Source organism: Eleutherodactylus coqui, chromosome 6, assembly GCF_035609145.1.
Source record: "Eleutherodactylus coqui strain aEleCoq1 chromosome 6, aEleCoq1.hap1, whole genome shotgun sequence".
Taxonomy (NCBI): domain Eukaryota; kingdom Metazoa; phylum Chordata; class Amphibia; order Anura; family Eleutherodactylidae; genus Eleutherodactylus; species Eleutherodactylus coqui.
The window spans coordinates 184198034-184224254 of record NC_089842.1 but is presented as its reverse complement, the minus strand read 5'-3'; the positions used below and the strand labels follow the sequence as shown (position 1 = coordinate 184224254).

Below are 26221 nucleotides of genomic sequence, written 5' to 3'. Positions count from 1 at the left end.
AGCACTTTTAAACAAAAAGATCTTTGGGATCCATGGGCCTTCGCAAATCGCGGCCCATTGATCCACAAAGCTCCCCAGCCTTGCCCCTACGGGGATGGCGTCAGGGTCTCTGCTTTGGCTCCCCCTGGTGGGGGTTAAAGAGGACGTTCCTTCCTCTGCCCCCCTTGGGGTAACTCCAGCGGCCTGTCTTGCCCTTGCCTCGGTAGGCCTCTGGCTGTTGCACTGGGGCCCGGAAGAAGGTCTTCCCTCTCTGTGGCTTTTCTTCCGGGAATCCCTTCTTTTTGTCGGCCGCCTTCTCTAGAATCTTGTCAAGGTCCGGTCCGAACAAAAACTGGCCGCAGAACGGGAGGGCGCATAGCTTATTTTTTGAGGCTAGTTCGCCTGACCACGATTTCAGCCATAACACTCTTCTGGCTGAGTTAGACCGGGCTGCAGCTTTCGCCGAGAGTTTGACGGTTTTGGCCGCGGCGTCCGCTAGGAAATTTGTTGCCATACGCAGGATCGGAAGGGAATTTAGGATCTGTTCCCTCGGCGTCTTATTGGTTAGGTCTAGCTGTAGCTGTACTAGCCATACCCCCAGAGTCCGCGCCACACAAGTGGCTGCGATCCCTGGCCTAAATATGTTTGCCGCTGCCTCCCATGATTTCTTTAGAAGGCCCTCAGCTTTGCGATCCATGGGATCTTTTAACTGTGCGGCGTCCTCAAAAGGGCAGGGTCGTTTTCCTGGCTACTTTGGCCACAGGGAAGTCTACCTTAGGTACCTCCTCCCAGCTTGCGCAAACTTCCTCCTCGAATGGGTACCTTCTTTTTACCCCTTTAGTGGAGAAGGAGCTTGCGTCTGGTTTCCTCCACTCTTTATGGATTATTTTGGTGATCTTCTTATGGACAGGGAAGGTATGCCTGCACCTCTACCCTAGTCCCCCGAATATCTCATCTTGTAAGGTACGTGGTTCTCTGGGCTCTTCCATTTTTAGTGTAGCCCTGACTGACTTAATCAATTCCGTTAAGTCGTCCTGATGGAATAAGTATCTTTTGTAATCCTACTCATCTGAGGACTCCTCGGCCACCTGTTCCTCTTGCTCCGACCCAATAGAACTCTCGGAGTTGGAAGGCTCGTCAGGAACATACGCCCTTTTCTGGCGTTTCGCTGGCGGTGCCAGCTGTGACGTTAGGGCTGATCTAACCTCTTTCACCAGCTTCCTAACGTCCGCCATGAATCCCCCCGATTCCTCTTTGACTAGCCTAGCTACGCATGCCTTGCATAGAGGCCTCTGGTACGTAGCTGGCAGTCTTATCCCGCATTCCACGCATTTTCTGAGTTTTGTTCGGGGGGGGGGGGGGGGGGGATGCCATTTTTATCCCCCTGACAAATAAAGCATTTTTGCGGGTAAATATGCAATTTTTCCCATACACAATACACTGGATATTTGCATAGAATTTTTTGCCGCACTGGCTACTTACGGCCACTGAGGCTGAGGTTTCAGCTGTCTCTGGGGCTGGAGCACTCATTACTATACAGGTGCTGCAGACACCTTGCGACCTGTAGTGCTGGTTTGTTCTGGCTTCTCTCAGGTTACTATCTTTTTAAATTTTCGCGCTCCTGCGCTAAGCCCCGCCCCCTCCGCTCCTGATGCAGACGCGATGACGTCATCACGCTGGATACGTGACGCAGCGCCCCGCCACCCCCCCCCCCCCCCCCCCCCCCGTGTCAAAGGGCTTCCTGGAGCACCGCGCTGTAACTCTGCAGGGAGGACGAGGGGGAGTGAGGCTCCCGCTTTGTCCCCCCCCATGGGCCGCCGCGGGAGGAACCTGGCCCAGGGGTTACCACCCCATGTGGCGTCCCGGGAGTCGTCTGGCTTGGAAGGAAGGACAGGCTGACCCACTGCCCTCCGATCCGCCTGTAAGTAATCCTGGCTGGCTTCTCCACCAGCCCCTCTCAGAGATCCTGCCCCCTGGCAGGACAGGAAGACACTGAGGAAAGTGGGGAAGGGGGGGGGGAGCTTTTAACCTCTCAGTGTGTTCCTGTCCTATCAGGAGGAGGCAATCTCAATTGGTGCTGTCGTGGAGACGACTGGGGAAATAATATTTTCTCTCATCTTCTATAGGAACTGGTGGGTCCTCTAATTCTCCTTCAGACAGGAGCTCCAGTGATTCACCGGAGAGTGAGCTCGCCGATTCGGTCTGCCTTGGCCTTTTAGGGACCCGTGACGGACCTGGCTGGGCCTGGGGAAGGGATGCCATAGAGGCCTGCAATTCTTCCCCGATCATACAGCGGATGTCAGATTTAAACGCCGCTTTTTCTTCTGCAAGTATTTTCCCCGTGCATTCCTCGCATAGGGGCTTTTTATAATTTTCCTCGAGCCTTTTGCTGCAGAGGACGCATTTTTTTTACTTTTTTCTTGGGTCCGTTTTCTTTGGACCTTCCTTATCCATCTACCCATGCAAAGTGGGGGAGAGGGGAGAGAAAAAAGGGGAACATATATGCATCCGACTTGGTACAAGTGGCAATTTTTGCGCATTTCCTTTTGGCATATAGCCTACTTACAGTTTGTAGGGTATCAGTCTCTCCCTCTCGTGCTGAGCTGTCGCGGGTAGACATACTCACATGCACTGTCTGGCAGTCAGCAGGATCCTCCATGGAGCTTAGCCTGCTTATATGGGGTGGATTTTTGAATTTGGCGCCCATTTCCGGGTTCTCGCCGGTAGCCACGCCCCCTACGTTGAGCACGTGACGTCACCATGCCGGATGACGTCACCGCTATGTGCGCCGAGGACCAGGGAGGCCGCCGCCGCCGCCCCCCTGCCAGGAGGAACTATCCCATCGCGGCAGCGGCGGCCCGAACATGCGGACTGCGCGAGGGAGACCAGCGCTGCTGCAGGGACTCGGGAGTATGCGGCCCCGACCTCTACCCCTCCAGGGGGATCGCACAGCGTGTGGTAAGTTTTCTTTTTTACCTCCGCAGCATGCTTGGAGCTTGTTCATCTGTCCCACCGTAGGGACAGGAAGACACTAAAGCATGGTGGAAGGGGAGGTGCTTTTAAACTCTTCCTGTCCCTACCTGGGTCAGAGGGCAACCTCCATATGTAATGGGGCCGTCGGGATGACGCTCTGGAAAACCTGTTTCATAAACCAATGTCTTACCCTTCAGACCACTTACCCTTCTCAAGTGCTTTCTGGCTGCTGCAGCTTTTTTTTCTGCGGATACTACGAATCGAGGAGGCTCATCAGGAAAATAATGAAAGTAATTTTTCTCCAAGATGTGATACTTTGCAATACTACTTGCCTGCAAATTAGTGAGAGTGGAAACATACAGGACATTGTAGGATTAAATCTGGAAATTTGCCTCACATATAGCCATTGCTTATTTGCAAGTTTGAGAATGTAATAGAAACCAACTTTATTCCAATTTAAAAAAAAACAACATACTACATGACTCCTAAACAAAGCACCTTTACTTGCGATGGCATATAAGAGAAAGGTTACAGTTTCCCTATGGCAGGGGGTTCTACTCTTCCTTGTGAATAAAAGTCGCAAAAACTACCGCGTTTCCACGAAAATAAGCCCTACCCTGATTTTAGGGAAAGGGGAGGGGTTTGGGCTTTGACTGGTTTATCCTATCACTGCAGCTCAGCCAATCTGAGCAATCATTTGCTAGAGGCCGGGTTTAAAAGCCCGTTACCAACAAGCAATCTTCTGTTGGCGCAATGATGACAGGCAATGGCAAACCACTCTGCAAAAACAAGCTGCCAAGAAAACATGCGACATCCCCCGAGGAGTCACCAGGGGAATTTACCTATATCAAGGGATCTTCAGTAAACGGCACAAGATGATATCAGGTGGTGTCAGATGCTATTTGATCAGCCACAGATTTTTGAAAATTAATTGATCACAGAAATTTCTTTCATGCTTGCATTAGATGTCAGTCTGCAGCATTTTCTTTTTTTTTTTTTGATTGTGAAGAAATAGTAGAAGTCCTGCAGAGAACATGGGCTTAATCTCCTGCTGATGGCTACCTTTAGGCCTCATGTCCACGGGCAAAATAATAAATTAAAATCTGCAGCGGATCACCCGCACGCGGATCCGCACCCCATAGGGATGCATTGACCACCCGCGGGTAGATAAATACCCGCGGATGGTCAATAAAAGGGAATTAGAAAAAATATGGAGCATGAAAAAATCCGGACCATGCTCCATTTAGGTGCGGGTCTCCCGTGGGGACGGCTCCCGCAGGCTTCTATTGAAGCCTATGGAAGCCGTCCGGATCCGCGGGAGACCTAAAATCAGAATACACTCACCTGTTCTGGATCTTCCCTTCTTCGCGGCTTGATCTTCTCTCCGTCGCGGTCGGATCTTTTTTCTTCTGGCTGGCGCATGCGCGCGGCACGCAGCCGGCGTGCCGTGCACACCCGCCAGGCCGAAGAAAGAAGATCCGGCAGTGATGGAGAGAAGATCAAGCCGCGCAGAAGGGAAGATCCGGAGCATGCAGAGAGGTGAGTAATTGCTATTTTCAGCCCTCATGTCCGAGGGGCAGCAGGAACCCGCTACGGATTCCCATGGAGAATCCGTAGCGGGCCTGATTTTCCCCATGACATGAGGCCTTAGGCCAAATGCCCACGAAAGGATTATCGCTTTGGAATTTGCGGCCAGACGCCCGCCACAAATTCCGTCCATAGACATGCTATGATACAAGATTCTCCCCTCCACACAAGCGGAAATCAGCTGCGATTTTCCACTAGCAAGGGAGAATCGCAGCATGTTCTAGTCTGTGCTGGGGAAAAAAATAAATTAAAATCACATAGGACAACCCCGCGATTCAGCGATGGTTTTTAAGCTGACAGAGTCAGTGATAAAACCTGTGAAAAGTGAGAGATAATAGTCCTGTGTAAATGGCCCATTAGGGGCTGCAGGGTCAAAAAAATAGATAGACGCACTTTAAATCTACATAATTATAAACATAAAAGTTACCTTGGGCTTCACTATCCCATTTTGTATTTCACAGTGAAGTTTCAAGAAGTGTTTCAATCTATCTTGTGAAAATATAGAAGATTTCCGACTAGAAGGAAGAAAGAAGCAAGTTAATAGTATTTAGCACACAAATTAGACATTTGCTGTCAATTATGACATTGAAGACCTGATTAGCTTTTTTTGCTGCAGATGGAATTTGGCAAGAGTAAAGTGGAGCAGAGTTTTATATTACGAAGGCCTAAAAACAGGATCATGCCTTGTAAAAGCTGCACAAATCTATGACAGGTCAGGCAATGACAATAGGGTCCCATGATGTTTAACAGGCCATGACAATAATAAGACAACATCTAATTCAAACAGCATGCATTCCTGATTTCTAACTTTCTTTAGAAGAAAAAAAAAAAACACCCACAAAAAAAACTTTTACATGTAAATAATGTCTGTTTAGCACTGATGCAGTATTCAGCTTCGTACAAACAGGCTGTAACTGGATACACAGCAAAAAAAAATGTTTTTTTGCGCACTTACCATAAAATCTTTCTCCTAACGTTCACTGGGAGACAGCTCAAGACTGTGGGTATAGCTGCTGCTACTAGGAGGCAGACACTAGGCAAGAGGGTTAGCTTCTCCTACCAGCTTTACCCTTCCTGCAGACGTCAGGCTAATGAGTTTGTATGCAAGTAGTAGAAGCCAGGCAGGGTGAAAACAGTGAAAAATGTAAACAGTTCACCACCATGTGAGACACTTGGAACAAATGCTCCAACAAGGACAATAGTCTTGGAGAGTCATAAGAAGCAAAGTGGGCAGGTGCTGTCTCCCCCAATGAACGTGATGAGAAAGATTTTACGGTAAAGAAAAAGAAACTCCAATTCTCTCGTCTGCGTCATTGGGAGACACAGTTGAAGACCGCGGGTAAATCTAGAGCAGTCCCTGAGGGTGGGAAAATTATGTATGAAACGGCAAAACTCACCAAAAGAAAAGCGTCAGCGGATGCACGTGTCAACTTTATGTAGAGGCCTACATGGCGGGCCTTACAGATTTGAAGAGTGGAAGCACAATTGTGCGCTGCCCAAGAGGTGCCCACAGCCCAAGTTGAATCTGCAGTAATGCGGAAGGGAGGTTCCCTGACCTTAGGAGAGTATGCCTCTACCACAGCCGACTTGATCTAACATGAAATAACTTCAGAAGCTACAAGGTCCCATCTCGGACCATCAAGAATTAAGAAAAGGGAGTTGGAGAGTCTTCAGGTGGACAGTTAAGACAAGTAAATTTGCAGAACACAAACTAAATACAACTTATGGAGTGTGTGTCTTCAGGTGAGTGTGTGAAGGACAGAAGGAGGGTAGAACAACGTCCTCATTGATGTGGAAGGACGATACCACCTACGGTAGGAAGGAGGGAACAGGATGGATGACCACCTAGTCCCGATGTAGTACGGTGAATAGAAGCTTAGCCATCAGGGCTGCAAGTTCGGAAAACTGGAGAATTGAGGCAACAGACACCAAAACCACCACTATGCAGGCAAGGAGGGAAGTCGGAATGTCGCGCAGAGGGATGCGACTACAAGGTGCCTAGGACCAGATTAAAATTTCAAGGCGGAACTGGAGCACAGTAAGTAGGGAAAGCGTACACAACTCCCTTTATGAAAGTGCGAACAAATGCTTTTGATGTCAAAGGGAGCTGTAAAAGAATGGACAGAGCCAGTACCTGACCTTTCAAAGGACTGAGGCCCAAGTAAAAGTCAAGATCTTCTTGGAGAAAGGACAGTAGTCGGAATAGAAAAAGCACATGGGATGAATACATTACTTGCAGCAGAGGATGAAAGCTTTTCCCACACAGTAGTAAACCTGAAAGGATGAGAGCTTGCTAACCTTCAGCATAGTCTGGTTTCATAAAACCACAAGCTATTAAAATTGCATCTTCAGCCACCACACCGCAAAACAAAGTGTGTCTAGACTTAGATGGAAGAGGGGCCTCGAACAGTAATGCACCATGGAGAATCTATGAGTAGGTCATATGCTATAAGCACACAGATGACGGTCCACTTAGTCTGAGGACCATGCCTCCTTATCCTTTGAGGGTAAAGCATACAACCGGGTGGTTGACTCCACGTTGTTAACTCTCCTCTGTGGGCTAACAGGAAGAGTCTAGTACCAGCCCTGTACTCCCAGTCCTGAAGGAAAAGACCAGTTGAAAATTGGTGAAGGAAGCAGACTGCCTCCTAAGGACACCAAGATAAAACAGATTAGCTTGGTGCCTGCAGGAGGGGTATAAGCTGCGAGCAGGAAATAACGCTCTTTTGCTTAGTGTCTGCCTTGCAGCAGCTATACCCACGGTCTTCAGGTATGTCCCCAAATGACATGGACGAGAAAAACCATTTGCAGGATACAGACCTAACACTGTACTGTATAGCTACACTCTTTAGTAAAATTTAGGAAATTACATGACTGAAAATAGTCAAACCATTAAAAGAGGGTACTACCATCAACGGCTTTCCATAGGAACTCACTGCCATGGCTACCAACCACCTGGCTGGAGCCTACAAAAGAACAGAGTACTTAGGGCTGTGTTCTTTCCACAGCTCTCATTGCAGTGAATGAGAGCTATGGAAACAGCGTAGCACAGCTGTGCTACACTGTTTCCATAGTTGCCATTCACTTCAACAAGAGCTACAAAAAGAGGGCAGGGCTAAGCTCTTTCCTACAGTAAGTCAGAGTACAGCTTCCAGGTTTTCCTATCTGGGCCATGAAAAGCCAAAATAGGAATATACCTTTGAATTAAGCCAGCCATCAGCATATGTCGGGGTTCGAAGAATTAGGCATGTTGGATTTCAACATGCCCAATCTTATTGTTCTCTGAGGCATAAGCTGCTGCCAGAGGAGTCTCCCTATTGAAAACACATGCACACTCAGGCAGTGGTAACATAATGGGCCAGCAGGCTGCCATAAAGTCAGCCAAGGGAGAACAAAGCTGTATTGTAACATACTTTATAGTCATATTATCAAACCAGTACTGTATTACAGACGGCATACATACCTGACTTGGCATTGTTTCACAGTCACAGATTCATACATTTCTTGTACAATCGGTTTAACTTTGTATTTCAATAAAGTTGGGTCAATAGGCTCTATTTTCTTCCTGAATGAGAGGAGAAAAGACCATTATTCTTTCCGTAGCTTTGATCACTTCTGCTACAATCCACAACCATAGTCATGGTTTTCAAAGCTAAGATAAGAGGTTAATATTCAGTAGTCTGGAACTACTCAATAGTAATACTTCTGGAACCCTTACCCACTTACTGCCCACACGTAAAATTATACAAGAAATCTAAAGAACAAGGAGATTAAGTAAAGAAATCCTGAAGTTGCTAAAATATTGGAGATTAAATTATTAAAGCGTCTAAACATCACCTATCAGAAGAAAGCTGCTAATCAGTGTCAGGTGGATTCACAAGCTGGGCTCATGCGATACACAGAAATTTATTTAATATATACACAAGTACTGCCGGGCTCACACAGGCGGATTTGGATTGCAGATTCCGCGGTAGATCCGTGGCACAAATCATGCAACGAAAGGCATGCATTTCCGCTTTTTCATTAACATTCGCAGATATGAATTGTGTATTCTGTGAATGGAATTAAAAAATGTCACAGCATGCTCCATTTTAGAGCGGATTCCGCGTGGATGGCCCCAACTGAAGCCAATAGATGCGAGGGTTCCATCGCCCATACGCTGGCAAGTTCAAAATAAAATACATAGAAGAGCCGGAATGCTGGCTGAAGAGGAGAGTTTTCTTAAGCTGGGGCGATACGCTGTGCCTAGTGTACATCCACGTGAAAAACACTTGCATCCATGATCATGCACAATTACTTTCCGCAAGTGATCGCAAGTCTTCCGCTGCTGAATCTAACCCGTTCGTGTGAGGCCGGTTTAATATGGTAAATCACACACAAGGCTTCTGTCACTAGTTTATGGTGGCCTCACATAGGACAGCATAAATCTGGTGACAGACTCCCTTTAACAACTTCTTTATCATTACCAGCTATCTGGGACAACCGGAGAGTCATCATCGCTGTCACTGATTACAATTGTGTCGCTGTGGATATTGTGCCCATTTGTCATCCCGTTCTCCTGTGGCGGAAGTTTAATTTCCAAGACCGTACACTCCAACCTGACACAAAGAAAAGTGAGTCAGTAAGAAGCGCTCCATGGAAGGCAAGTTTTCACAGGTTGTCCCAGCTTCAGGGATACTTGCAGACACACAGAGGCTGATAACATTCATGCAACTTGCATTGTCACATCTATTGTTCTCTACCACGTGGAATCTGAAGAGGAACGCAACAATGAAGGCTTTCATGTTGGACAAACTGTTAAAAATCATGTTAAGAGTAATGAAAGTGGAATGTGGCAGCATAAATGGTGTAGAGCTTCTTTAATCAAAAAGCCTTTATTATTCCATAATCAGATATACAGGCAACGTTTCAACCTTCCAGGTCTTTTTCAAGCGGCTATCTGACGGCACAGAACAGCAGGTCCATGCTCCCTATACATTGACAGTAGCCCAAGAAAATGCTGATCGCTGGGGGCCCCCCCAAGTAACAGACCGCTGCCAATCAACTACTGATTAGTTAGCCCAAGGATAGTCACCATGGCTGTGCTCTTGGTGCCTTTATGCACAGTACAATAAGGGTATGTAGAAATCCCTCAGCAAACCCACACCAAAATGCGCCCCGTTTGCTGTGGATTTTGACTACAGATCAGCAGCAAATGTCACTCCTTCTATTCAATTTAATTGAAGGGGTGAAAACTGCTACGCATGGCTTGAAAAATCTGCAGTCATGAGGACTATTCCTTTTTTTTTTTCCACTTCTTGAGTTTGGGACTTGCCAAAAATGCAACCTTTTAAAGCAGCTAGAAGATGCAGCTTTACTGCAAATTATCCAATTTCAGTAGTGAATCAGATACCACCAATATTCATAAAAATACGTTACCTTGCACCGCTGTTTCTCACCACAGTTACGGTTTCCCCGATAAAGAATCGGTCCTTCACATACTCATAGATGTCATCACACAGATCAGACACCCTCTCATGATTGGCGAGTGTGGCAAGATATAACACGGACACGATTATAGGCTCGGGGAAATTCAGCAAGCTTTTTTTCACTTTTTTCTCAGATTCAAGTGCCTCTTGATAAGTAAGTCCAGACTTCCCAGTGAAGGAGCAGCTCCAGACAAGACTGTTGCATAGGATAGTGCGTTCGAAAAACTCGCTGTAATAAGAAAGCAAAGAGGGAAAATGTATCACTTACATTACAGATTAATACAGAAGTTGTCACAAAACTTCAAAGATAAAGAAATGCTCATCTAGAATTACAGGGGAATCCACTTTTTATCTATCCAGAGATCTTTGTTCTAACATGTTCAGTTGAGCAATACTGGATTGGAGACACATTGTTGCAGGAAAGAGCATGTAACAAGATATCAAAGCACCACACAGTTCTTAGGCCTCATGTCCACGGGGAAAATCAGGCCCGCTACAAATTCTCCATGGAGAATCCGTAGCAGGTTCCTCCTGCCCCGCGGACATGAGCGCTGAAAAGAAGAATAAATAAGAATAAACTTACCCGCAGCGGACCGGGAAGGTCTTATCTTCTTCACGGCCAGATCTTCTTTCTTCGTCCGGCGGATGTACTCGGCACGCCGGCAGCGTGCCGCGCGCATGCGCCGGGCACATCCGCCGGGCCGAAGCAAGAAGATCCGGCCGTGAAGAAGAGAAGACCTGCCCGGTCCGCTGCGGGTAAGTTATTCTTATTTTAGGTCTACCGCGGATTTGGACGGCTTCCAAAGGCTTCAATAGAAGCCTGCAGGAGCCGTCCCCGCGGGAGACCCGCACAAAAATGGAGCATGTCACGTTTTTATTTTTCATGCTCCATTTTTTAAAAATTCACTTTTATTGACCATCCGCGGGTATTTATCTACCCGCAGGTGGTCAATGCATCCCTATGGGATGCGGATCCGCATGCGGGTGATCCGCTGCGGATTTAAAATCCTATTTTTCCCGTGGACATGAGGCCTTATAGATAAGGCTAGGGCTACCCAGCAATTTGGGCCACATGACCAAAAATTACTGTGTAGCCTGCCACCTCAGAGTCTCTAACGTCATTAATGTCACGGTGTGACTTTAAAAGTTGCTGTGACCAACACATCACAAAATAATCGAGAGGTTGGAATTTTTGACAATTTTTGGGTCGCAGCAACTTGAAATCACGACCCTACAGACTTCAATGAACGTGTAAGGTAATAGGGTTTTGCAGTGATCTTTGCTCCACGTCCCCTGGGGCAGCCAAAGTTGCCACGTAGCCCTAGCCTAACCGGACCGTCCTCCAGACTCCATTAAGTGAGCGAGGGACTTCATGGCTCCTCGGAGGTTCCTTACACCTTCTTTTGGCAGGAAGGGGTTTAACAGTTTTAAAAAATGAGGCCCACTATATGCGTGCAGTGACAAGTTATATAAACCTATCCTGGGTGGAACGGGATTCCCAAGAAATGACTTATATCTACATCATTTAGTCGGCATGGGCACAGCTCCTGAGCTAACGCCATCCGCAACAGGAGGTGGCTGTAACTGACAGCTGGCCTTACATTACCACAGCGGGGAATCTGTGAGAATACTGATCTCGGCTGTTAACCCCTTAAATATTGCAATCAAATTTGATCAGGTTAACAGAGAGAGGGCGCTTCTTCTGTGACTTCATCAGTTCTTCAACATGAAATCACAAAGGGCTGATGTGTCTGGGTCTGCCATGGACTGTCCTATACAAGAATAGTGATAATACACTACAGAAGTACTGGAGTCTATTATCAGAATGATCATGAGATAGCAGGTTCAAAAAAAAAAGTTTTGAAAGTGCGTTGTGGAGGCAGGATTTATGAATTGGCCGAGCTGTGGCATTGATTGACCAATTAATAAATCAGGCTTCCACAATGCGATAGCTGTGATTGGTTCTTCGGCCGCTGCTCAGCCAATCAATGCAGTGCTGGATGAACCAATCAGAGCCATCGCATTGGTTCATCCAGCATTGCATTGGTTGGCTGAGCAGTGCTCGAGGACCAATCAGAGCCATCGCTTCCTGGAGACGGGATTTATGAATCCCGCAACCAGGAAATGATCTTCTGTGGGTGAACGAGGACTGCAGGAGCTCCGGAGAGCAGTGGGAGAACCTGGCCCAAACCTTTTAGGCATGTATTCCTTTAATTTTTTTGGGGGGGAGGGAGTGCAGCAAGGGCTTAACCTGCTGGGAATAAATTGCGCTATTTTAGCACAGGCAACAGCAATGCGATATTTTTCACAATGAAACGCATCGCTGATGCTACAAAATGGCAAGGACAAAGCTGCAATATTGCCGCAATATTGCAGTTGCCTGTGTGAAAGAGGCCTTAAAGTAAATCACCAGAAGACCAGACTACAAGTGGCAGATAAGCTCACTTGACAGCCAGTTGCAGCAAGGTAACCCAGCAGCACCAAGATGGAGTCTGTTGCACGGCTGCTGCCAAGTAATAGATGGAGTCCATCACACAATATATAAAAAATAAATAAAAATAAAGAGTAAAAAAAACAAATACATACAAGGTAAGCCATGCGATACTTGGGCTTAGAAGCTCTCAAACAATGAAAGAACAAAGGACAACCTAACAGAAGAGTAGAACAAGTTATACAGGCTCGTGGCCTTCAGCTAAACCCAAGAATACTTTAAGATACTAATAACCGCATAATCATCTTCAAAGAGCAAAAAATTAAAAACACACTTTTCCTTAGAAAACACAGGACAGCAGCAGCAGGAACAATGAGTCCCGTCTACACAATCGTCTCCAGTTACACACAGGCTTTGTGCAGTCAGCTGCAAGGTTCCCTGCATGTCTGCAGACCCGTCCGGCTTACACAAAAGCAGCCGAAAACAAAAGGGCGAAAGCAGAAGGAAAACAGTGGACTAATGCAAGAATAAGACTTTCAGAGCAAGCAGATACAAGACTGGGTGCATGAAAAACAAAAATAAGGAAAAAAAAAAAAAAAAGTTACAAAACTCCCCCCGCCACGTCACTGTCATATTAGCTGCCTGGCATTTAAGATGGTCTATAAGATGCAATAGGTGCAGTCTAGGCAGCACAATGGGCGCTGTATTAGGAGTCCCACTGCGCTGACATGGTACCACTGAAAATGATAATTAGGGAAGAAAGCATTTATTAACAAAAAAAGGAAAAAGATAGATAACCTATACTCTTTACCCAAGCTCCATTACAAACAGAAAAATATTTTCCTCAAAGCGTTGCTCTTTAAAAAAAACCAAAAAAAACAAACATTTACACAGAAAGACTAGCCACTGGATGGCGCGCGGGTTTCTTGCTTTCTGGTAATTTATTTATTACCCCACCACCATCACCAAGCTGGGTACTCATTTTACCAACCTCAGAATAATGGAAGGCTGAGTCAAACTTGAGCCGGCTACCTGAACCAAGCGGGGATTGAACTCGCAACCTTCAGGTCATGAGTGAGAGCTTAGGACTGCATTTCTGCTGCCTTAACACTGTGCCTAACAAACAGTGTACGACAAGTGAGCGATTTTTGTGCATTTACGCTGAACAACTATCGCTCAAATTTGTTCAATTAAAACACATTTTGAGTAATCATTGTACGTGTAAATGGGCCTTAGCCCATATTTTTTTCTTTCCATACTCTTCACCCAGACAGGCTCTTAGGTCCAGTTCCTAGAGCTGTCAGTGTCAAGTGGGTGTCCCCACTGCTCCCAATGGGTGACATCAGACTGTCAATCCAGTCTAATATTTCCCAACTAACAGCAAGCAGTGGAATTGTCCGCTTGACAACATTGACAGCGCTGGAAGCTTGACCCATAGACAAGTGGAGAGGAGTATGAAGAAAAAATATAAAGAGATGGGGATAGTGTGGGCGGGTCGCAGAGCCCTGCATCTAACCTTGCTGACCTTTTCCCAGGTCCTCTATGTAAAAAAAAAAAAAAAAAATCACTCTCCAATCCCTGACAAGGATATATTCTACAGTGATGTCAGGACCTGCACAGGACTAGAGCGAAGATCTATGTCAATACAGACATCAGAGCACATTTTTCAAAACTAGTGAAAAAACGAACAGTGGAACAGGTAGGCCATGTTCACACAGCGGATTCCGCAGCAGAACTTTCCACACACCTGTAAATCCATGGCTATTCTGCCACACATCCATATGCGGATTGAGCCCTGTCCATGGGAAAATCTCCATGCACAATTTGGACACATTTAAGCACGGATCCTGGTCAAGTAGTGACATGTTACTTCTTCGTACAGAATTGCGCAGCTGATTTTGTCCATCGACAGAACTAAATCTGCCTGCAGATCTACGGCAGAGGTGTGAGACAAGACCATTGATTTCTTATAGGCCAATTCCATGGCAGAATCCGCAGTGTGAACATGGCTTAAGGGGGTTGTCTCACGAAAGCAAGTGGGTCTATACACTTCTGTACGGCCATATTAATGCACTTTGTAATATACATCGTGCATTAAATATGAGCCATACAGAAGTTATTCACTTACCTGCTCCGTTGCTAGCGTCCCCGTTGCCATGGTTCCGTCTAACTTCGGTGTCTTCTTGCTTTTTTAGACGCGCTTGCGCAGATGGATCTTCTCCCTTCGGCTGGTCTTGGAAGCATCGGCGTTTTGGCTCCGCCCCCTTGTATGCGTCATCGCGTAGCTCCGCCCCATGACGTGTGCCGGTTCTAGCCTCCTGATTGGCTGGAACCGGCACATGACGGGGGCGGAGCTACGCGATGACGCGTACAAGGGGCGGAGCCAAAACGCCGATGCTTCCAAGACCAGCCGAAGGGAGAAGATCCATCTGCGCAAGCGCGTCTAAAAAAGCAAGAAGACACCGAAGTTAGACGGAACCATGGCAACGGGGACGCTAGCAACGGAGCAGGTAAGTGAATAACTTCTGTATGGCTCATATTTAATGCACGATGTATATTACAAAGTGCATTAATATGGCCATACAGAAGTGTATAGACCCACTTGCTTTCGTGAGACAACCCCTTTAAGGCCAGTTCCATACATGCAAATGGGACTGTTTGGCAACAAGAACATAGATGTACGCAGGCTCCACTCGGGGTAACGGGACGATCACAGAAATTTCTGCAACAAGTCTGCCGTGTGCATTTCACCCTTATGGCTCATTCACATCTGTGTTAGGGCTACCCGGCTGTTCCATTTTTGGAACAGAAAAATGGAATTAAAAATTAAATGTACCCCACACCCCCATCGATTTAATTTTTTTTTAAATAAACAGGAGAGACACCACTCACCTCTCTTCAGCTGTCTGGGAAGGACCTGAGCAGCTCCAGCAGGTGACCGCTGCAGCCAATCAGAGGGCACAGCATCACCGTCCCTGGCATCATGGCACCCAGGATGTGAGTGCTGATGCCAGGAGAAATCCCCAAATAACGAGGCAGTTTTCACACGACTGATAAAAATCGCACAAGATTTGTGTGTTGCGAGATTCACAACTATGAACCGCATGCTTTTGAATAGGGTCATACATTTGAGCGATTCTTTCCCATGGCACGATGCGGAAAACAAATTGTGCCATATCCTAACTCTGGGTGCGCCCTCACATCACCCATCGTTTTCAATGGAGCTGGCAGCAGTATTGTGCCACGTGCTGGGTGCACACGGTGCGATGCGAGGTTTCCCGATTTCCCCAAGCAAATGCTTGCTCCTCAGCTGATCATGTCTTTTTAGCAAGCACAAAGATGCTCCTGCGTAGAGGGAGAAGTGCAGCTGACCAATGGTGGGCCAGGAAATGGTTGGTCCCCACACAGGTGATGCTGTGCTGCGTGTAAACAAGCTCTGAGCATCATGCCTTGCCTTGGCTACATGGGCCGACTTGCGGCCAGTCTATTGGAATGCTCACATGGGATAGATTTGCTGCGGAATGTTCGCAGTTGGGCATTCCGCAGCAGATGAAAGCGTGCAGAATTCACCCCTCATGGAGAACAAGTACAATCCGCAGAACATCCGATACCCTCCATTGACACGTTGAGGGAGGATTTAAATTGCGCATCACATGTCAATTTCCGCAGGCGTTTGTGAGAATTGTTTCTACTGCAAGTGGATGAGATCTTGAACATCTCATCCACTTTGTTGCTAGTGTGTTCTATATATATATATATATACACATACATACAGATACACACACACCCTGAGACGAGCAATAATAAGCAGCCATGCCCATTAGTGCTACATGTCAGATCTCACTAGTGTGGGGGAACCAATGATATTCACAGCCCTGGCATAGACGTGCAGCCATCATGGCCTATACTAGTGCGGCCATGTAATAACACTGCATGTATTGACGAGCAGCGCGGAGGAGTACAGCCGAACAACAAAGAGAGGAGCCGTCTTACTCGTAGTCCCTGAAGACCTCGTTGGTTACCCGGCAGTAGAAGAGGCGCTCCCCGGGCTGCAGCTCGGCCGGCGGCGGGGCCCGTATGAACGGCTTTCGGTGCAGCTGCGGCATCTTCTCTAGCAGCACACTGTGGAGACAGACAGGCGTTATTCACACAGCTCATTCCGGCCCGAGCTGTAATGTCACTAATACACGGGCACTTGCCGGGCTGCTCAGGCCCCAAGCCCTCAAATACGGGGTATTACGGTAAAGCACACCGGGCTTATAAATAGGGAGAAAATAAATTACGGTACCCATGTGCGGCGGTCGAGCGTCACAGATGGCCGGGCCGGTGCTCTCCGCGCGCTGTGTGTCCCGCCAGGTACTTCCGGTTGTGAGGCGCTGGAGGAGGTCCGGGAGGCGGGAAGAGCCGAGCTGGCGGGCTGCTGGCTTGTGTCGGTGCAGCTGCTGGCGGGAGAGGGAAGTAGGCGCCGGATCTTCCCCTATTGTGTGTGACGGGGCCGCGCTGATTGGTGCGCGCTGGGATGCTCTCCTACAGGGGAGCGGGGAAGCGTTGTCTGCTAGTCCGCCTTCCATCAGTAAGGTGGAGGGTCTGCTACAGTAGTAGGCAGGAAGCAGCTGTCTGGGCTCAGCTCCGTGTCAGAGGAGCCTGTGGCGGCCAGTGTCAAGGCCTCTGTACACATTAGGCTTCTATGTTCTGGCTTCCATAAGGGAATCTGCCCCCACCTTATGTGATGGAACCAAATGTCTTAGAATCCCTGCTTAGAACATACAACTTTACTTATTCCCTTGCCCAACTGGCTTCCTCACCCTCATACCACCTCCACCCCTCATCTCCTCACCCCCTCAGTATCCAATCCAAAAGACTGACCCTTCTCACCCCCCCCCCCTCAGCCGCAAAGTACACCCCCTTCATGACGGATCTCCGTGCTGAAGAGATGTCAATTTTTCTCCTTGAAATAAGCGGCCAACATCGGGCAGGAAATCCCTTCCAGCCCCTGGTTAGCTGTGATCCCCTTCTCTCCTCCACCATCAACAGTTGACCAAAGAGAAGACCTCTCCAGTCTCCTCTTCTCACATGACCAGATTCCCCTCTCCTGGTGGCATCGGTCACCTTACAACATTCAACCTGTCTTTCTTCTGCGTTAAACATGCTGTCATATCCCCATTACTAAAAAAAACATCTCGACTCCTCCTGTGCTGCCAACTACCGACTTGTCTCAAATCTCACCTTCATCTCCAAACTCCTAGACCATCCGGTCCAGTCTCCTCTAATAAGCTGTTTCTCAGATAACTCTCTCCTTGATTCCTTCCAGTTTGGTTTTTGCTCTCTATATTCTACAGAAACTGTTCCTATCAAACTGCCAAAAACGTATCGGACAGCTAAATGGAGTGGTGACCACTCCTTACTGATCCTTCTGGATCTCTGTGACATTCGATATTGTAGATCACCAAATGTTCAGTATGCTCAGATCTAACGGCTTTAAGGACACTGCGCTCTTCTGGTTTTCTTCCTACATCTCTGACCGCTCATTCATTGTCTGCTTCGTCAGCTCTACTTCTCCTCTTCCCCTTGCTGTTGGGTTCCTCAGGCTTCGGTTCTTGGTCCTCTCCTCTTTTCCATCTATACGGCCCCTATTGGGCTAACAGTAAATTTGGGTTTTAATACTATCTCTACATTTAATACCCCCAATTATATACTACTTGTGCCATCACACCCCCACTACTACAAAATGCCAGTGACTCTAACACCTTGTCCTCTTTTATCTAAAACTGAATCTCAAAAACTGAACACTGTGTTTCCACCGCCTACTAACCGACTGACAACCTGATATCTCCATCTCAGGCTGAGGTCCCACCATAATTCCTCATCAGCACGCCTGCTGTCTTGGGGTCATATTTGATTTTGACTTTTCCTTCGCTCCCCATATTTAGTCACCTGCACCTCAAAAACCTCTCCAGAATCCACTCTTTCCTGAATGGAGACATCAAAAAACTCTTATTTCCCCTCGTCATCCTGACAGCATACACCTGGAGGTTGTCCGCTGGACACCTGTTGGGACAGGAAGCGGAAAAACACAAAAGGTAACTCCCACCACCGGCTCACCAGTGTCTTCCTGTCCCTACAGGACAGTCCAAGCAGAGCCTCCAGGTGTATGCTGGAGGTGAACAAAGAAAAAAGAAGACTCCCATGCAGCCTGTCCGCCCCTGGGGGGACGACTCTCTGGTCGGGCTGACAGAGCTTGCGCGGGTGAGACCCTACGAGGGGACCCTCACTCGCAGGATCCACCAGCACTGTTTCCCCTGTGGAAAATCCTCCTCCAGTACGCTGCCCAGAGGGTAGTCGTACTGGTAGAAGCAGCCTCGGTACCTGGAGGGCCTGGAACAGAAGCCTGGCCTCTCCAGCCGGGATCCAGCAGCACCATCAGGCAGAGGTATGCGGGGAATAGCAGGGGCTCAGGGCCGGTCCGGACGGCGTGTGCACGGCAACGGCTCCATGTGTTCCTCCTGGTCGGCGTCCCTCTCTATGCGGCGCATCCCCCGGGTCCGGCGTGGCAGCGTGACGTCAGCGCGGCCGTATCACGCAGGGGGCGGGGCCTCGCTTAAAGGGGGTGTGTCGGCACCAAATTTGAAATTTAAAAGGCTGGATTCCCCTGCATTTCTCCTGTCTGCACCTTTACTGAAGATGTCAGCCAGAGAGGACGCTGAGAGCAGCCTGCTGGTGAGTAGACCTCCTTTGGGTCTGGTACCGGGGGGGAGGAAGGAGAAACAAATTATCAAGGTGCTGGAAGTTCCTTTTGCTGTCTCCGTCTCTTAGGACAGAGATGCGCAAAAGGTTAGAGAGGCCAAAAAGCGAGTGCGCAAATGTCCGGTCTGCTTGCGGAGGCTAGAAGAGGGCCACACCAAGCCACCATGTGCGGACTGTACAGAAAAAGTGGTACGTGAAGAGGGCTCCTCTGCCATGACGGACATCCGATCCATGATTCGCGAGGAAATTGAAGCCTCTCTCTCCTCTCTTTCTCTTCCGCCCCTTATGAAAAGGGCGAGGTGGACACACATAGAGGAGTCTGACTCTGAGGAAGGACTCCTGGAAGATTCTCCCTCAGAATCCATGCCACCAATGGAAGATGTAAGGAAATACTTCTCATCGGCGGACCTGGGTCAGCTGTTAAACGCGGTCCGAAGCACCATGCAGGTGGAGGAAGAGGTGCCGCAGCAGCCATCCTTTCAAGATAGCCTGTTTCGGGGGCTCCTACTGCAACAAAAACCGTCATTCCCGGTTAATGACATTTTAAAACAGTTGATCCTGACAGAATGGAAGCAGGCAGAACAAAAATTCTTCCTGTCCAAAGAATTTAAGGATCGAATGGTCTTCACACCAGAAGATATCGACTTCCTGGAAACCGTCCCTAAGGTGGACCTGGCGGTTGCCAGGGTCTCAAAGAAAGCAGCCCTCCCCTTTGAGGACATTTCCCAACTGCGGGATCCACTAGATACCAAAGTGGATGCAGCGATGAAAAAGGCCTGGGAGATGGCAGCCCTGACCGTTAAAGCTAACATCATGGCCAAATCTGTGGCAAGGTCTATGATGGTCTGGTTGGACCAACTTCAGACGCTGATCTCTGAGGGGCTCAAGGGAAGACTTCTCCAACTGCCTTCTCCTCCTCCAACAAGCAACAGACTTTCTGGCAGACGCCTCTATGGAGTCGGTGAGGTTCGGGGCCCGTTCAGCAGCCCTCTCTAACACAGCCAGGCGGGCCGTCTGGGTTAAGGCCTGGACAGGGGATAACGCATCGAAGAACAGGCTCTGTTCCCTGCCCTTCCAGGGACATAGAATCTTTGGGCCTTCCTTGGATACCCTCCTGGAGAAGGCATCGGATAAAAGCCAGGGACTACCAACGGAGAAGTCCTTCAAGCGGCCTTCCTCCTACCCTCCATCCTTTATTCCCTCTAGAACATACAAGGGAAAACTGGACGCTGGTCCTATCCCAAAGGTGGAAAGGGTGAGAATCCGCCTGCCAAGACCCTGCAAGTAGGGGGTAGGCTGATGGGGTTCGCCCTTAAATGGAATGAGGTGACTTCCAATCCCTGGGCCTTACGCTTAGTCTCGGAAGGCTATAAAATCGAATTTTCCTCCTCTCCTCCCCGGAGGTTCGTGGTCACCCCCTGCCAGTCACCCTTGTCCGCTCAGGCCCTCCAGTTGGGGGGTGCAGGAGCTGTTGTCCCTAGGGGCCATCACTCGGGTTCCCACAGAAGAACGGTTCAAGGGGTGCTACTCCCCTTTGTTTCTCGTTAAAAAAAACAACGGGTCTTATAGAACCATCATTAATTTGAAATTCCTAAATAAATCTCATATCAAAGGTTTAAAATGAAATCGGTGCGGTCAGCAATCCCACCAGATTGCGTCATGGCCACCGTGGACTTAAAGGATGCCTACTACCATGTCCCTATACACACAGATTTCCAGCAGTTTCTGCGATTTGCCCTGGTGATTGATGGGTCAGTCTCTCACTTCCAGTTTACGTGCTTGCCGTTCGGGATTTCCTCCGCACCCCGGTTGTTCTCCAAACTGGTGTTAGAGATGGTGGCGGCACTAAGGACTAGTAAGGTGTTGATCGTCCCGTACCTCGATGATTTCCTGATCATAGCAGGATCAGCCTCAGAACTCCGGTTCCAGGTCAATCTCACACTCCGTCTGTTCGAATCACTGGGCTGGATCATCAACACCATTAAATCTAGTCTCCTGCCCGAACAAAAGAAAAAATTCCTGGGAGTTATTCTGGATTCACACCGCCAGTGTTCATCCCTTCCCCTAGAAAGGCAAAAAGCGATCCTGGACGGGTGTCGGGCACTTTCTCTCGCCACCAAAGTCTCCCTTAGGAGAGGCATGAGGGTCCTCGGCCTCATGACATCCTGCATCTGGGTAGTCCTTTGGGCCCAATTACCTTGTAGAACCCTCCAGGACTTCATCCTGAGCAACTGGGATAAATCGCCCGCTTCCCTGGATCAGATAGTCGTCCTTTCCCACAAGATAAAGTCCTCCTTAGAATGGTGGATGTCCATTACCAACCTTGCCAGAGCCACGGTTTGGTACCCGCAATCCCCAGTATCCATCTTTACCGACGCGAGTGCAACTGACTGGGGGGCCCACTTAGGCCATCATTATGTCCAAGGGGGCTGGAACCGGGAGGAAGCTACTCAGTCCTCCAACTACGAAAAAACTTTGCGCTGTCTGGAAGGCCATTCGGGGCCTCGAGACAGATCAGGGGTAGACACATTAAGATCTTTTCGGATAATGTAACAACTGTGTCCCTCATTCGCCACCAGGGATCCATGCGGAACCCCTGACTCCAAGACCTGGCGGCGAAAGTTCTCGGGTGGATAGAGCAGCGGACACCTTCCGTCACAGCGTTCCACGTAAGGGGCCCAGAGAACTCCATGGCAGACAATCTCAGCCGCAGGAAGACAGATCTACATCCACGCGCATTCCAGCTAATTATAGAAAGATGGGGGACTCCAAAGGTGGACTTGTTCGCCTCTCGGGAGAACACCAAGTGTCCCCGTTTTTTTTCCAGGGGAGCAGATGGGGGCTCCCTGGGAATAGACGCACTGTCCCAGGCTTGGGATTGGGACCTTGCATACGCCTTCCCACCCATCCCCCTGATCCCTCTGGTCCTAAGGAAAATTCAGGGGTCCCCAGGCTCCGTTATCCTGGTAGCCCCATTCTGGCCAGAGACCCTGGTTCCCACTCCTGGCCGCTCTCTCGACACAGGATCCTCTACATCTGCTGTAGAGAGACAACCTCCTTCAGCCGGGTCCTCTAATATGCCCAAAGGTTTGACAGTTCAGACTGGTGGCCTGGAAGCTGAGCGGGTAAAATACCTGAGCCAGGGCCTATCAGGGAGGGTAACCACTACTTTATGTGAGAGCCTCAAAAGATCCACCAGAGATATATACACTAGGGTTTGGGATACCTTCTCTAGGTGGTTGGGGCATAGTATTCATGACCTCCAACAGCCTGACATTAACAAGATATTGGAGTTCCTACAGGATGGATTAGATATGGGGCTAAGACCTAGTACCCTTAAGGTCCAGGTGGCCGCCCTTGGAGCCTTCTTTGACTCCCACTTACGCGACCATAGGCTAACTAGGAAATATCTTAAAGGGGCAGTCAGACTCCACCCCTTTGTAAGGAAACCATGCCCCCGTGGGACCTGAACCTAGTTTTACAGTCCCTCTGCGCACACCCATTTGAGCCCCTGGAAGATCTATCAGTTAAGATCCTCTCCCATAAGGTAGCTTTTCTAGTCACCATCACATCCGCTAGATGGATTGGGGAGATCCAATCTCTCTCTATTAGGACTCCGTATATGACCATCTTCCCGGATAAAATAGAGTTCAGGCCTGACCCCTTTTTCCAACCTAAAGTTCTCACAGACTTCCACAGAGAACAGCGCATAGTCCTTCCCTCCTTCTGCCAGGAACCCCATAACACCATGGAACAGAGGTTCCATAATCTAGATGTTAGACAAGCAATCCTGAAGTATTTGGAGGTCACACATTCCTTCAGGAAGTCTAACCTTTTTATTCAATTTCAGGGTCCACGCAGAGGAGGGGCCGCTACTAAAGCCTCCTTAGCGCGTTGGGTCAGGAGGGCCATAGAAGAGGCGTACAGATCCCAGGGGATGCCACTCCCGGGCACCGTTAGAGCCCATTCCACTAGGGGGGTCGCCTGTTCCTGGGCGGAAAGAGCCCAGGCGACAACCGACCAGATCTGCAGGGCCGCCACATGGTTGAGCACTCATACCTTCACTAAACACTATCGCCTGGACCTGGGGGCCAGCCGTGATATGGCCTTTGGGTGGAAGGTGCTACAGGCAGTGGTCCCTGCCTAAAGCTCTTAGTTGTTGGCACTTCTCCAGGTGTATGCTGTCCGGATGACGAGGGGAAGACAGGAATTAGGTCCTACCTGATAATTCCTTTTCTTGAAGTCATCCTGACAGCATAGGGGCTTTTCCCTCCCCTTCAGTTATTTTTACATGAAGTAACGTCTTGTACTATGATTTCTGTATTAAAAAAATTATTGGTTAAGCAAAGCCAGGTCGCTGTAGTTATGTGGTACACAATGGTGAGCCGGTGGTGGGAGTTACCTTTTGTGTTTTTCCGCTTCCTGTCCCAACAGGTGTCCAGCGGACAACCTCCAGGTGTATGCTGTCAGGATGACTTCACGAAAAGGAATTATCAGGTGAGACCTAATTCCTGTCTTTCGCCTTTATCCACTCTCTGCTTGATTACTGCAACTTGTTACCCTCACTAAACTCTCCTCTCTACAATCCATCATGAATGCAGCAGCCAAGCTCCCCTCTGTCAAGCCGCTATACGGATGCCTCCACCCTGTGCCCGTCGCTGCACTGCTTGCCCGTTAAACATAAAACACAATTTAAACTCCTCCCTCTGATCCATAATGCTGCGCTACCCTGTGTATCTCATCTGTCTACCACCCTACCCATGCTCTTCCCTCTGCTAATGACGTCCGACTAAATTGCTCTCTAATCCAAGCCTCTCACTTCCGCCTCCAAGATTTTTCCATAGTGTACCATTTCTCTTGAATTCGCTACCCCAGACAATCAGGTTAATTCTGAATGGCTACAGCTTCAAGCAAACCCTAAAATTACAATTTCTAGGGAGGTTTCGTATATCCCCTAATCTAGTCTACCCTGATTCTGTTCTCCCCACTGGAAACCTGCTCCCCCCCGCCCCCTTCTTTCAGCTGCATCCCTCACATACGCTTACCTGTTTATACCAAACACAACTGCTGATGGACTCGGACAGGTTTATGTATCTATGTATAGTGCTCTATATAACTTTAATATTTAGACATGTGTATGTTACCCCTACTTCCTTATAGTATTTAAGCTCTTGTGAGCAGGATCCTCACCCCTATTGGTCTAGCTGTGCATAGGTTAAGTACTGTATGCTATGACTTATTTTGTGTAGGTTTCCTCTGATTCGTAATGCACTGCGGAAAATATTGGCGCTACATAAAAAGTATCATTAAACAGCGCTGATCAGATCTTAGTTACTATAATGGGGTTCATTCAATTGGCCGTCTGGACTTTTACAAAATGTCCTTTATGCCGGACTTTTTCGTCAGCGTTTCATGCTAGACCTGCAACAGAATCTTGCAACGCAGATTTGAAGATGGTCTTAAGCTACGTTAACACAGGTCGGAAATGCTGCAGCAAATTCCGCACCTTAGGGCTTATTAAGACGGGCAAGAATGTCGCACGAGCTTTGTGTATTGCCATATGCTCTATTTTTCTGCTTATTAACACACTAAATGCCCCCATTGAAGTCAAATGCAAATGTGCGCTCAATGTACAAGTAGATGTGTGAAACACTCGTAATTACACTGGAAATGAACACATCTGAAACTAATTAGCAATCACCATCAGTACATCTGTTGGCCGCACACAAATGAAGATGCCTTGCGGGTATAAAAAGTACAATAGGATGTGCTGTGGAGAGGGTCGGGACGTGCTGGGTCTGATACGGGTGTGGAAATGCCTACTTGTGCCAAAGAGATCCCACTAGTTGATCACATATGGGTCTTTTCTCCCAAGAATACAAAAATTTGATGCTTGTCTTGTAATCAATATATTCATTGCGATTTGTATACCTGGTAATGAAACTGTACTTCTTGTTCAAGTATGACTTCTTTTTTTTTTTTGTATGAAAAATACAGAGTACAATAAAATATCCCAATGAGCGCACAAAGAAGCCTCATTCATTCTGCCAAAACGGTCACATCTGTATCAAGCCGGCCTACGGCCTGTACACACAGGTATATTCTCAGTGTGATGTACAAGTGTCACGGGCAGCACAGAGGCTCATTATTGCCAGAGGTTATTTACACGGATGTTCGCACGGACCATCGCTGCATGTCTTATTCTCATCTGTTTTTACCAACAAGAGCAGGGCATGCAGTAAATTGGGTCTCTGAAAATGAACATCGTTGGCGTCTGTGCAATGACATTTTTTTTGCCCAAGTTTCTCGGGTGTAACTCGCGTTCTGGCCATTTGAAAACGTACTGAGGCCGGTTTCACACGGGCGTAATCCTATTTAGGCACACGTTTTGATTACTTTAATATGTGCTATGTGCAGTACGCCCAAAAAAAGAACTTTTTTTTTTGCTTAATTGAAGTGTGTGTGCAAAATATGCTCATGTGAAATCAAGGGGTTTTGTACACTGAGTATTGCACACACAAATTTTGCATGCGTAATATGAGAGGAAAATGTGTTAGGGCTTATACACAGGCATATTGTCACCACATATTACACACGCGTATTGCTTGTGCGTAACACAGTACATAGAGGCAGTGAAAGTCTATGGACTTTCATTCTTCCATTCACACCGGCGTTAGAACTGCTAGGGAGACATCCGTATAAAACTCAGGAGAAATAAATCGCAGCATGCTCTATTTTCCCTATTGTCTCCATGACAGCACCACCTGAGATCGCCACCTCCTGATAGGACAGGAACACAGAGAGGGTTAAAGCACCTTCCTCAGTGGTTTTTCTCTCCTGCCAGGAAACAGGAATCCTGAAAAAGAAGTGTAGCATACTCACACTGGATCGGAGTCAGGAGGTGCTGTTCTCCCTTTCTGAGGACTCTTTACCCGTGACGTTGCAGGCGCAATTGACTATGGCCAGATTCCACCCTACCGCGGTCCAGGCAGGATTTACGTGGGGTCCGCTGCTGGTGCTTGCTCCACTCCTGACGCTA

General features: G+C 48.1%; 1 protein-coding gene across 1 annotated transcript in view; it reads right to left on the bottom strand.

The window, feature by feature from the left end:
• BAZ1A (bromodomain adjacent to zinc finger domain 1A) overlaps window positions 1-16881 on the bottom strand; it is a 62958-nt gene extending 46077 nt beyond the window's left edge. The window contains exons 1-7 of the mRNA XM_066608430.1: window positions 16727-16881; window positions 16432-16560; window positions 9958-10236; window positions 9006-9137; window positions 8003-8104; window positions 4967-5054; window positions 3159-3284 (exon numbers count right to left, since the gene is read on the bottom strand). Of these exons, the coding sequence (XP_066464527.1) occupies window positions 3159-3284; window positions 4967-5054; window positions 8003-8104; window positions 9006-9137; window positions 9958-10236; window positions 16432-16544 (840 nt within the window). The 5' untranslated portion in view covers window positions 16545-16560; window positions 16727-16881. The remainder of the gene's footprint in view (window positions 1-3158; window positions 3285-4966; window positions 5055-8002; window positions 8105-9005; window positions 9138-9957; window positions 10237-16431; window positions 16561-16726) is intronic.
• Window positions 16882-26221: the final 9340 nt, after the last annotated feature.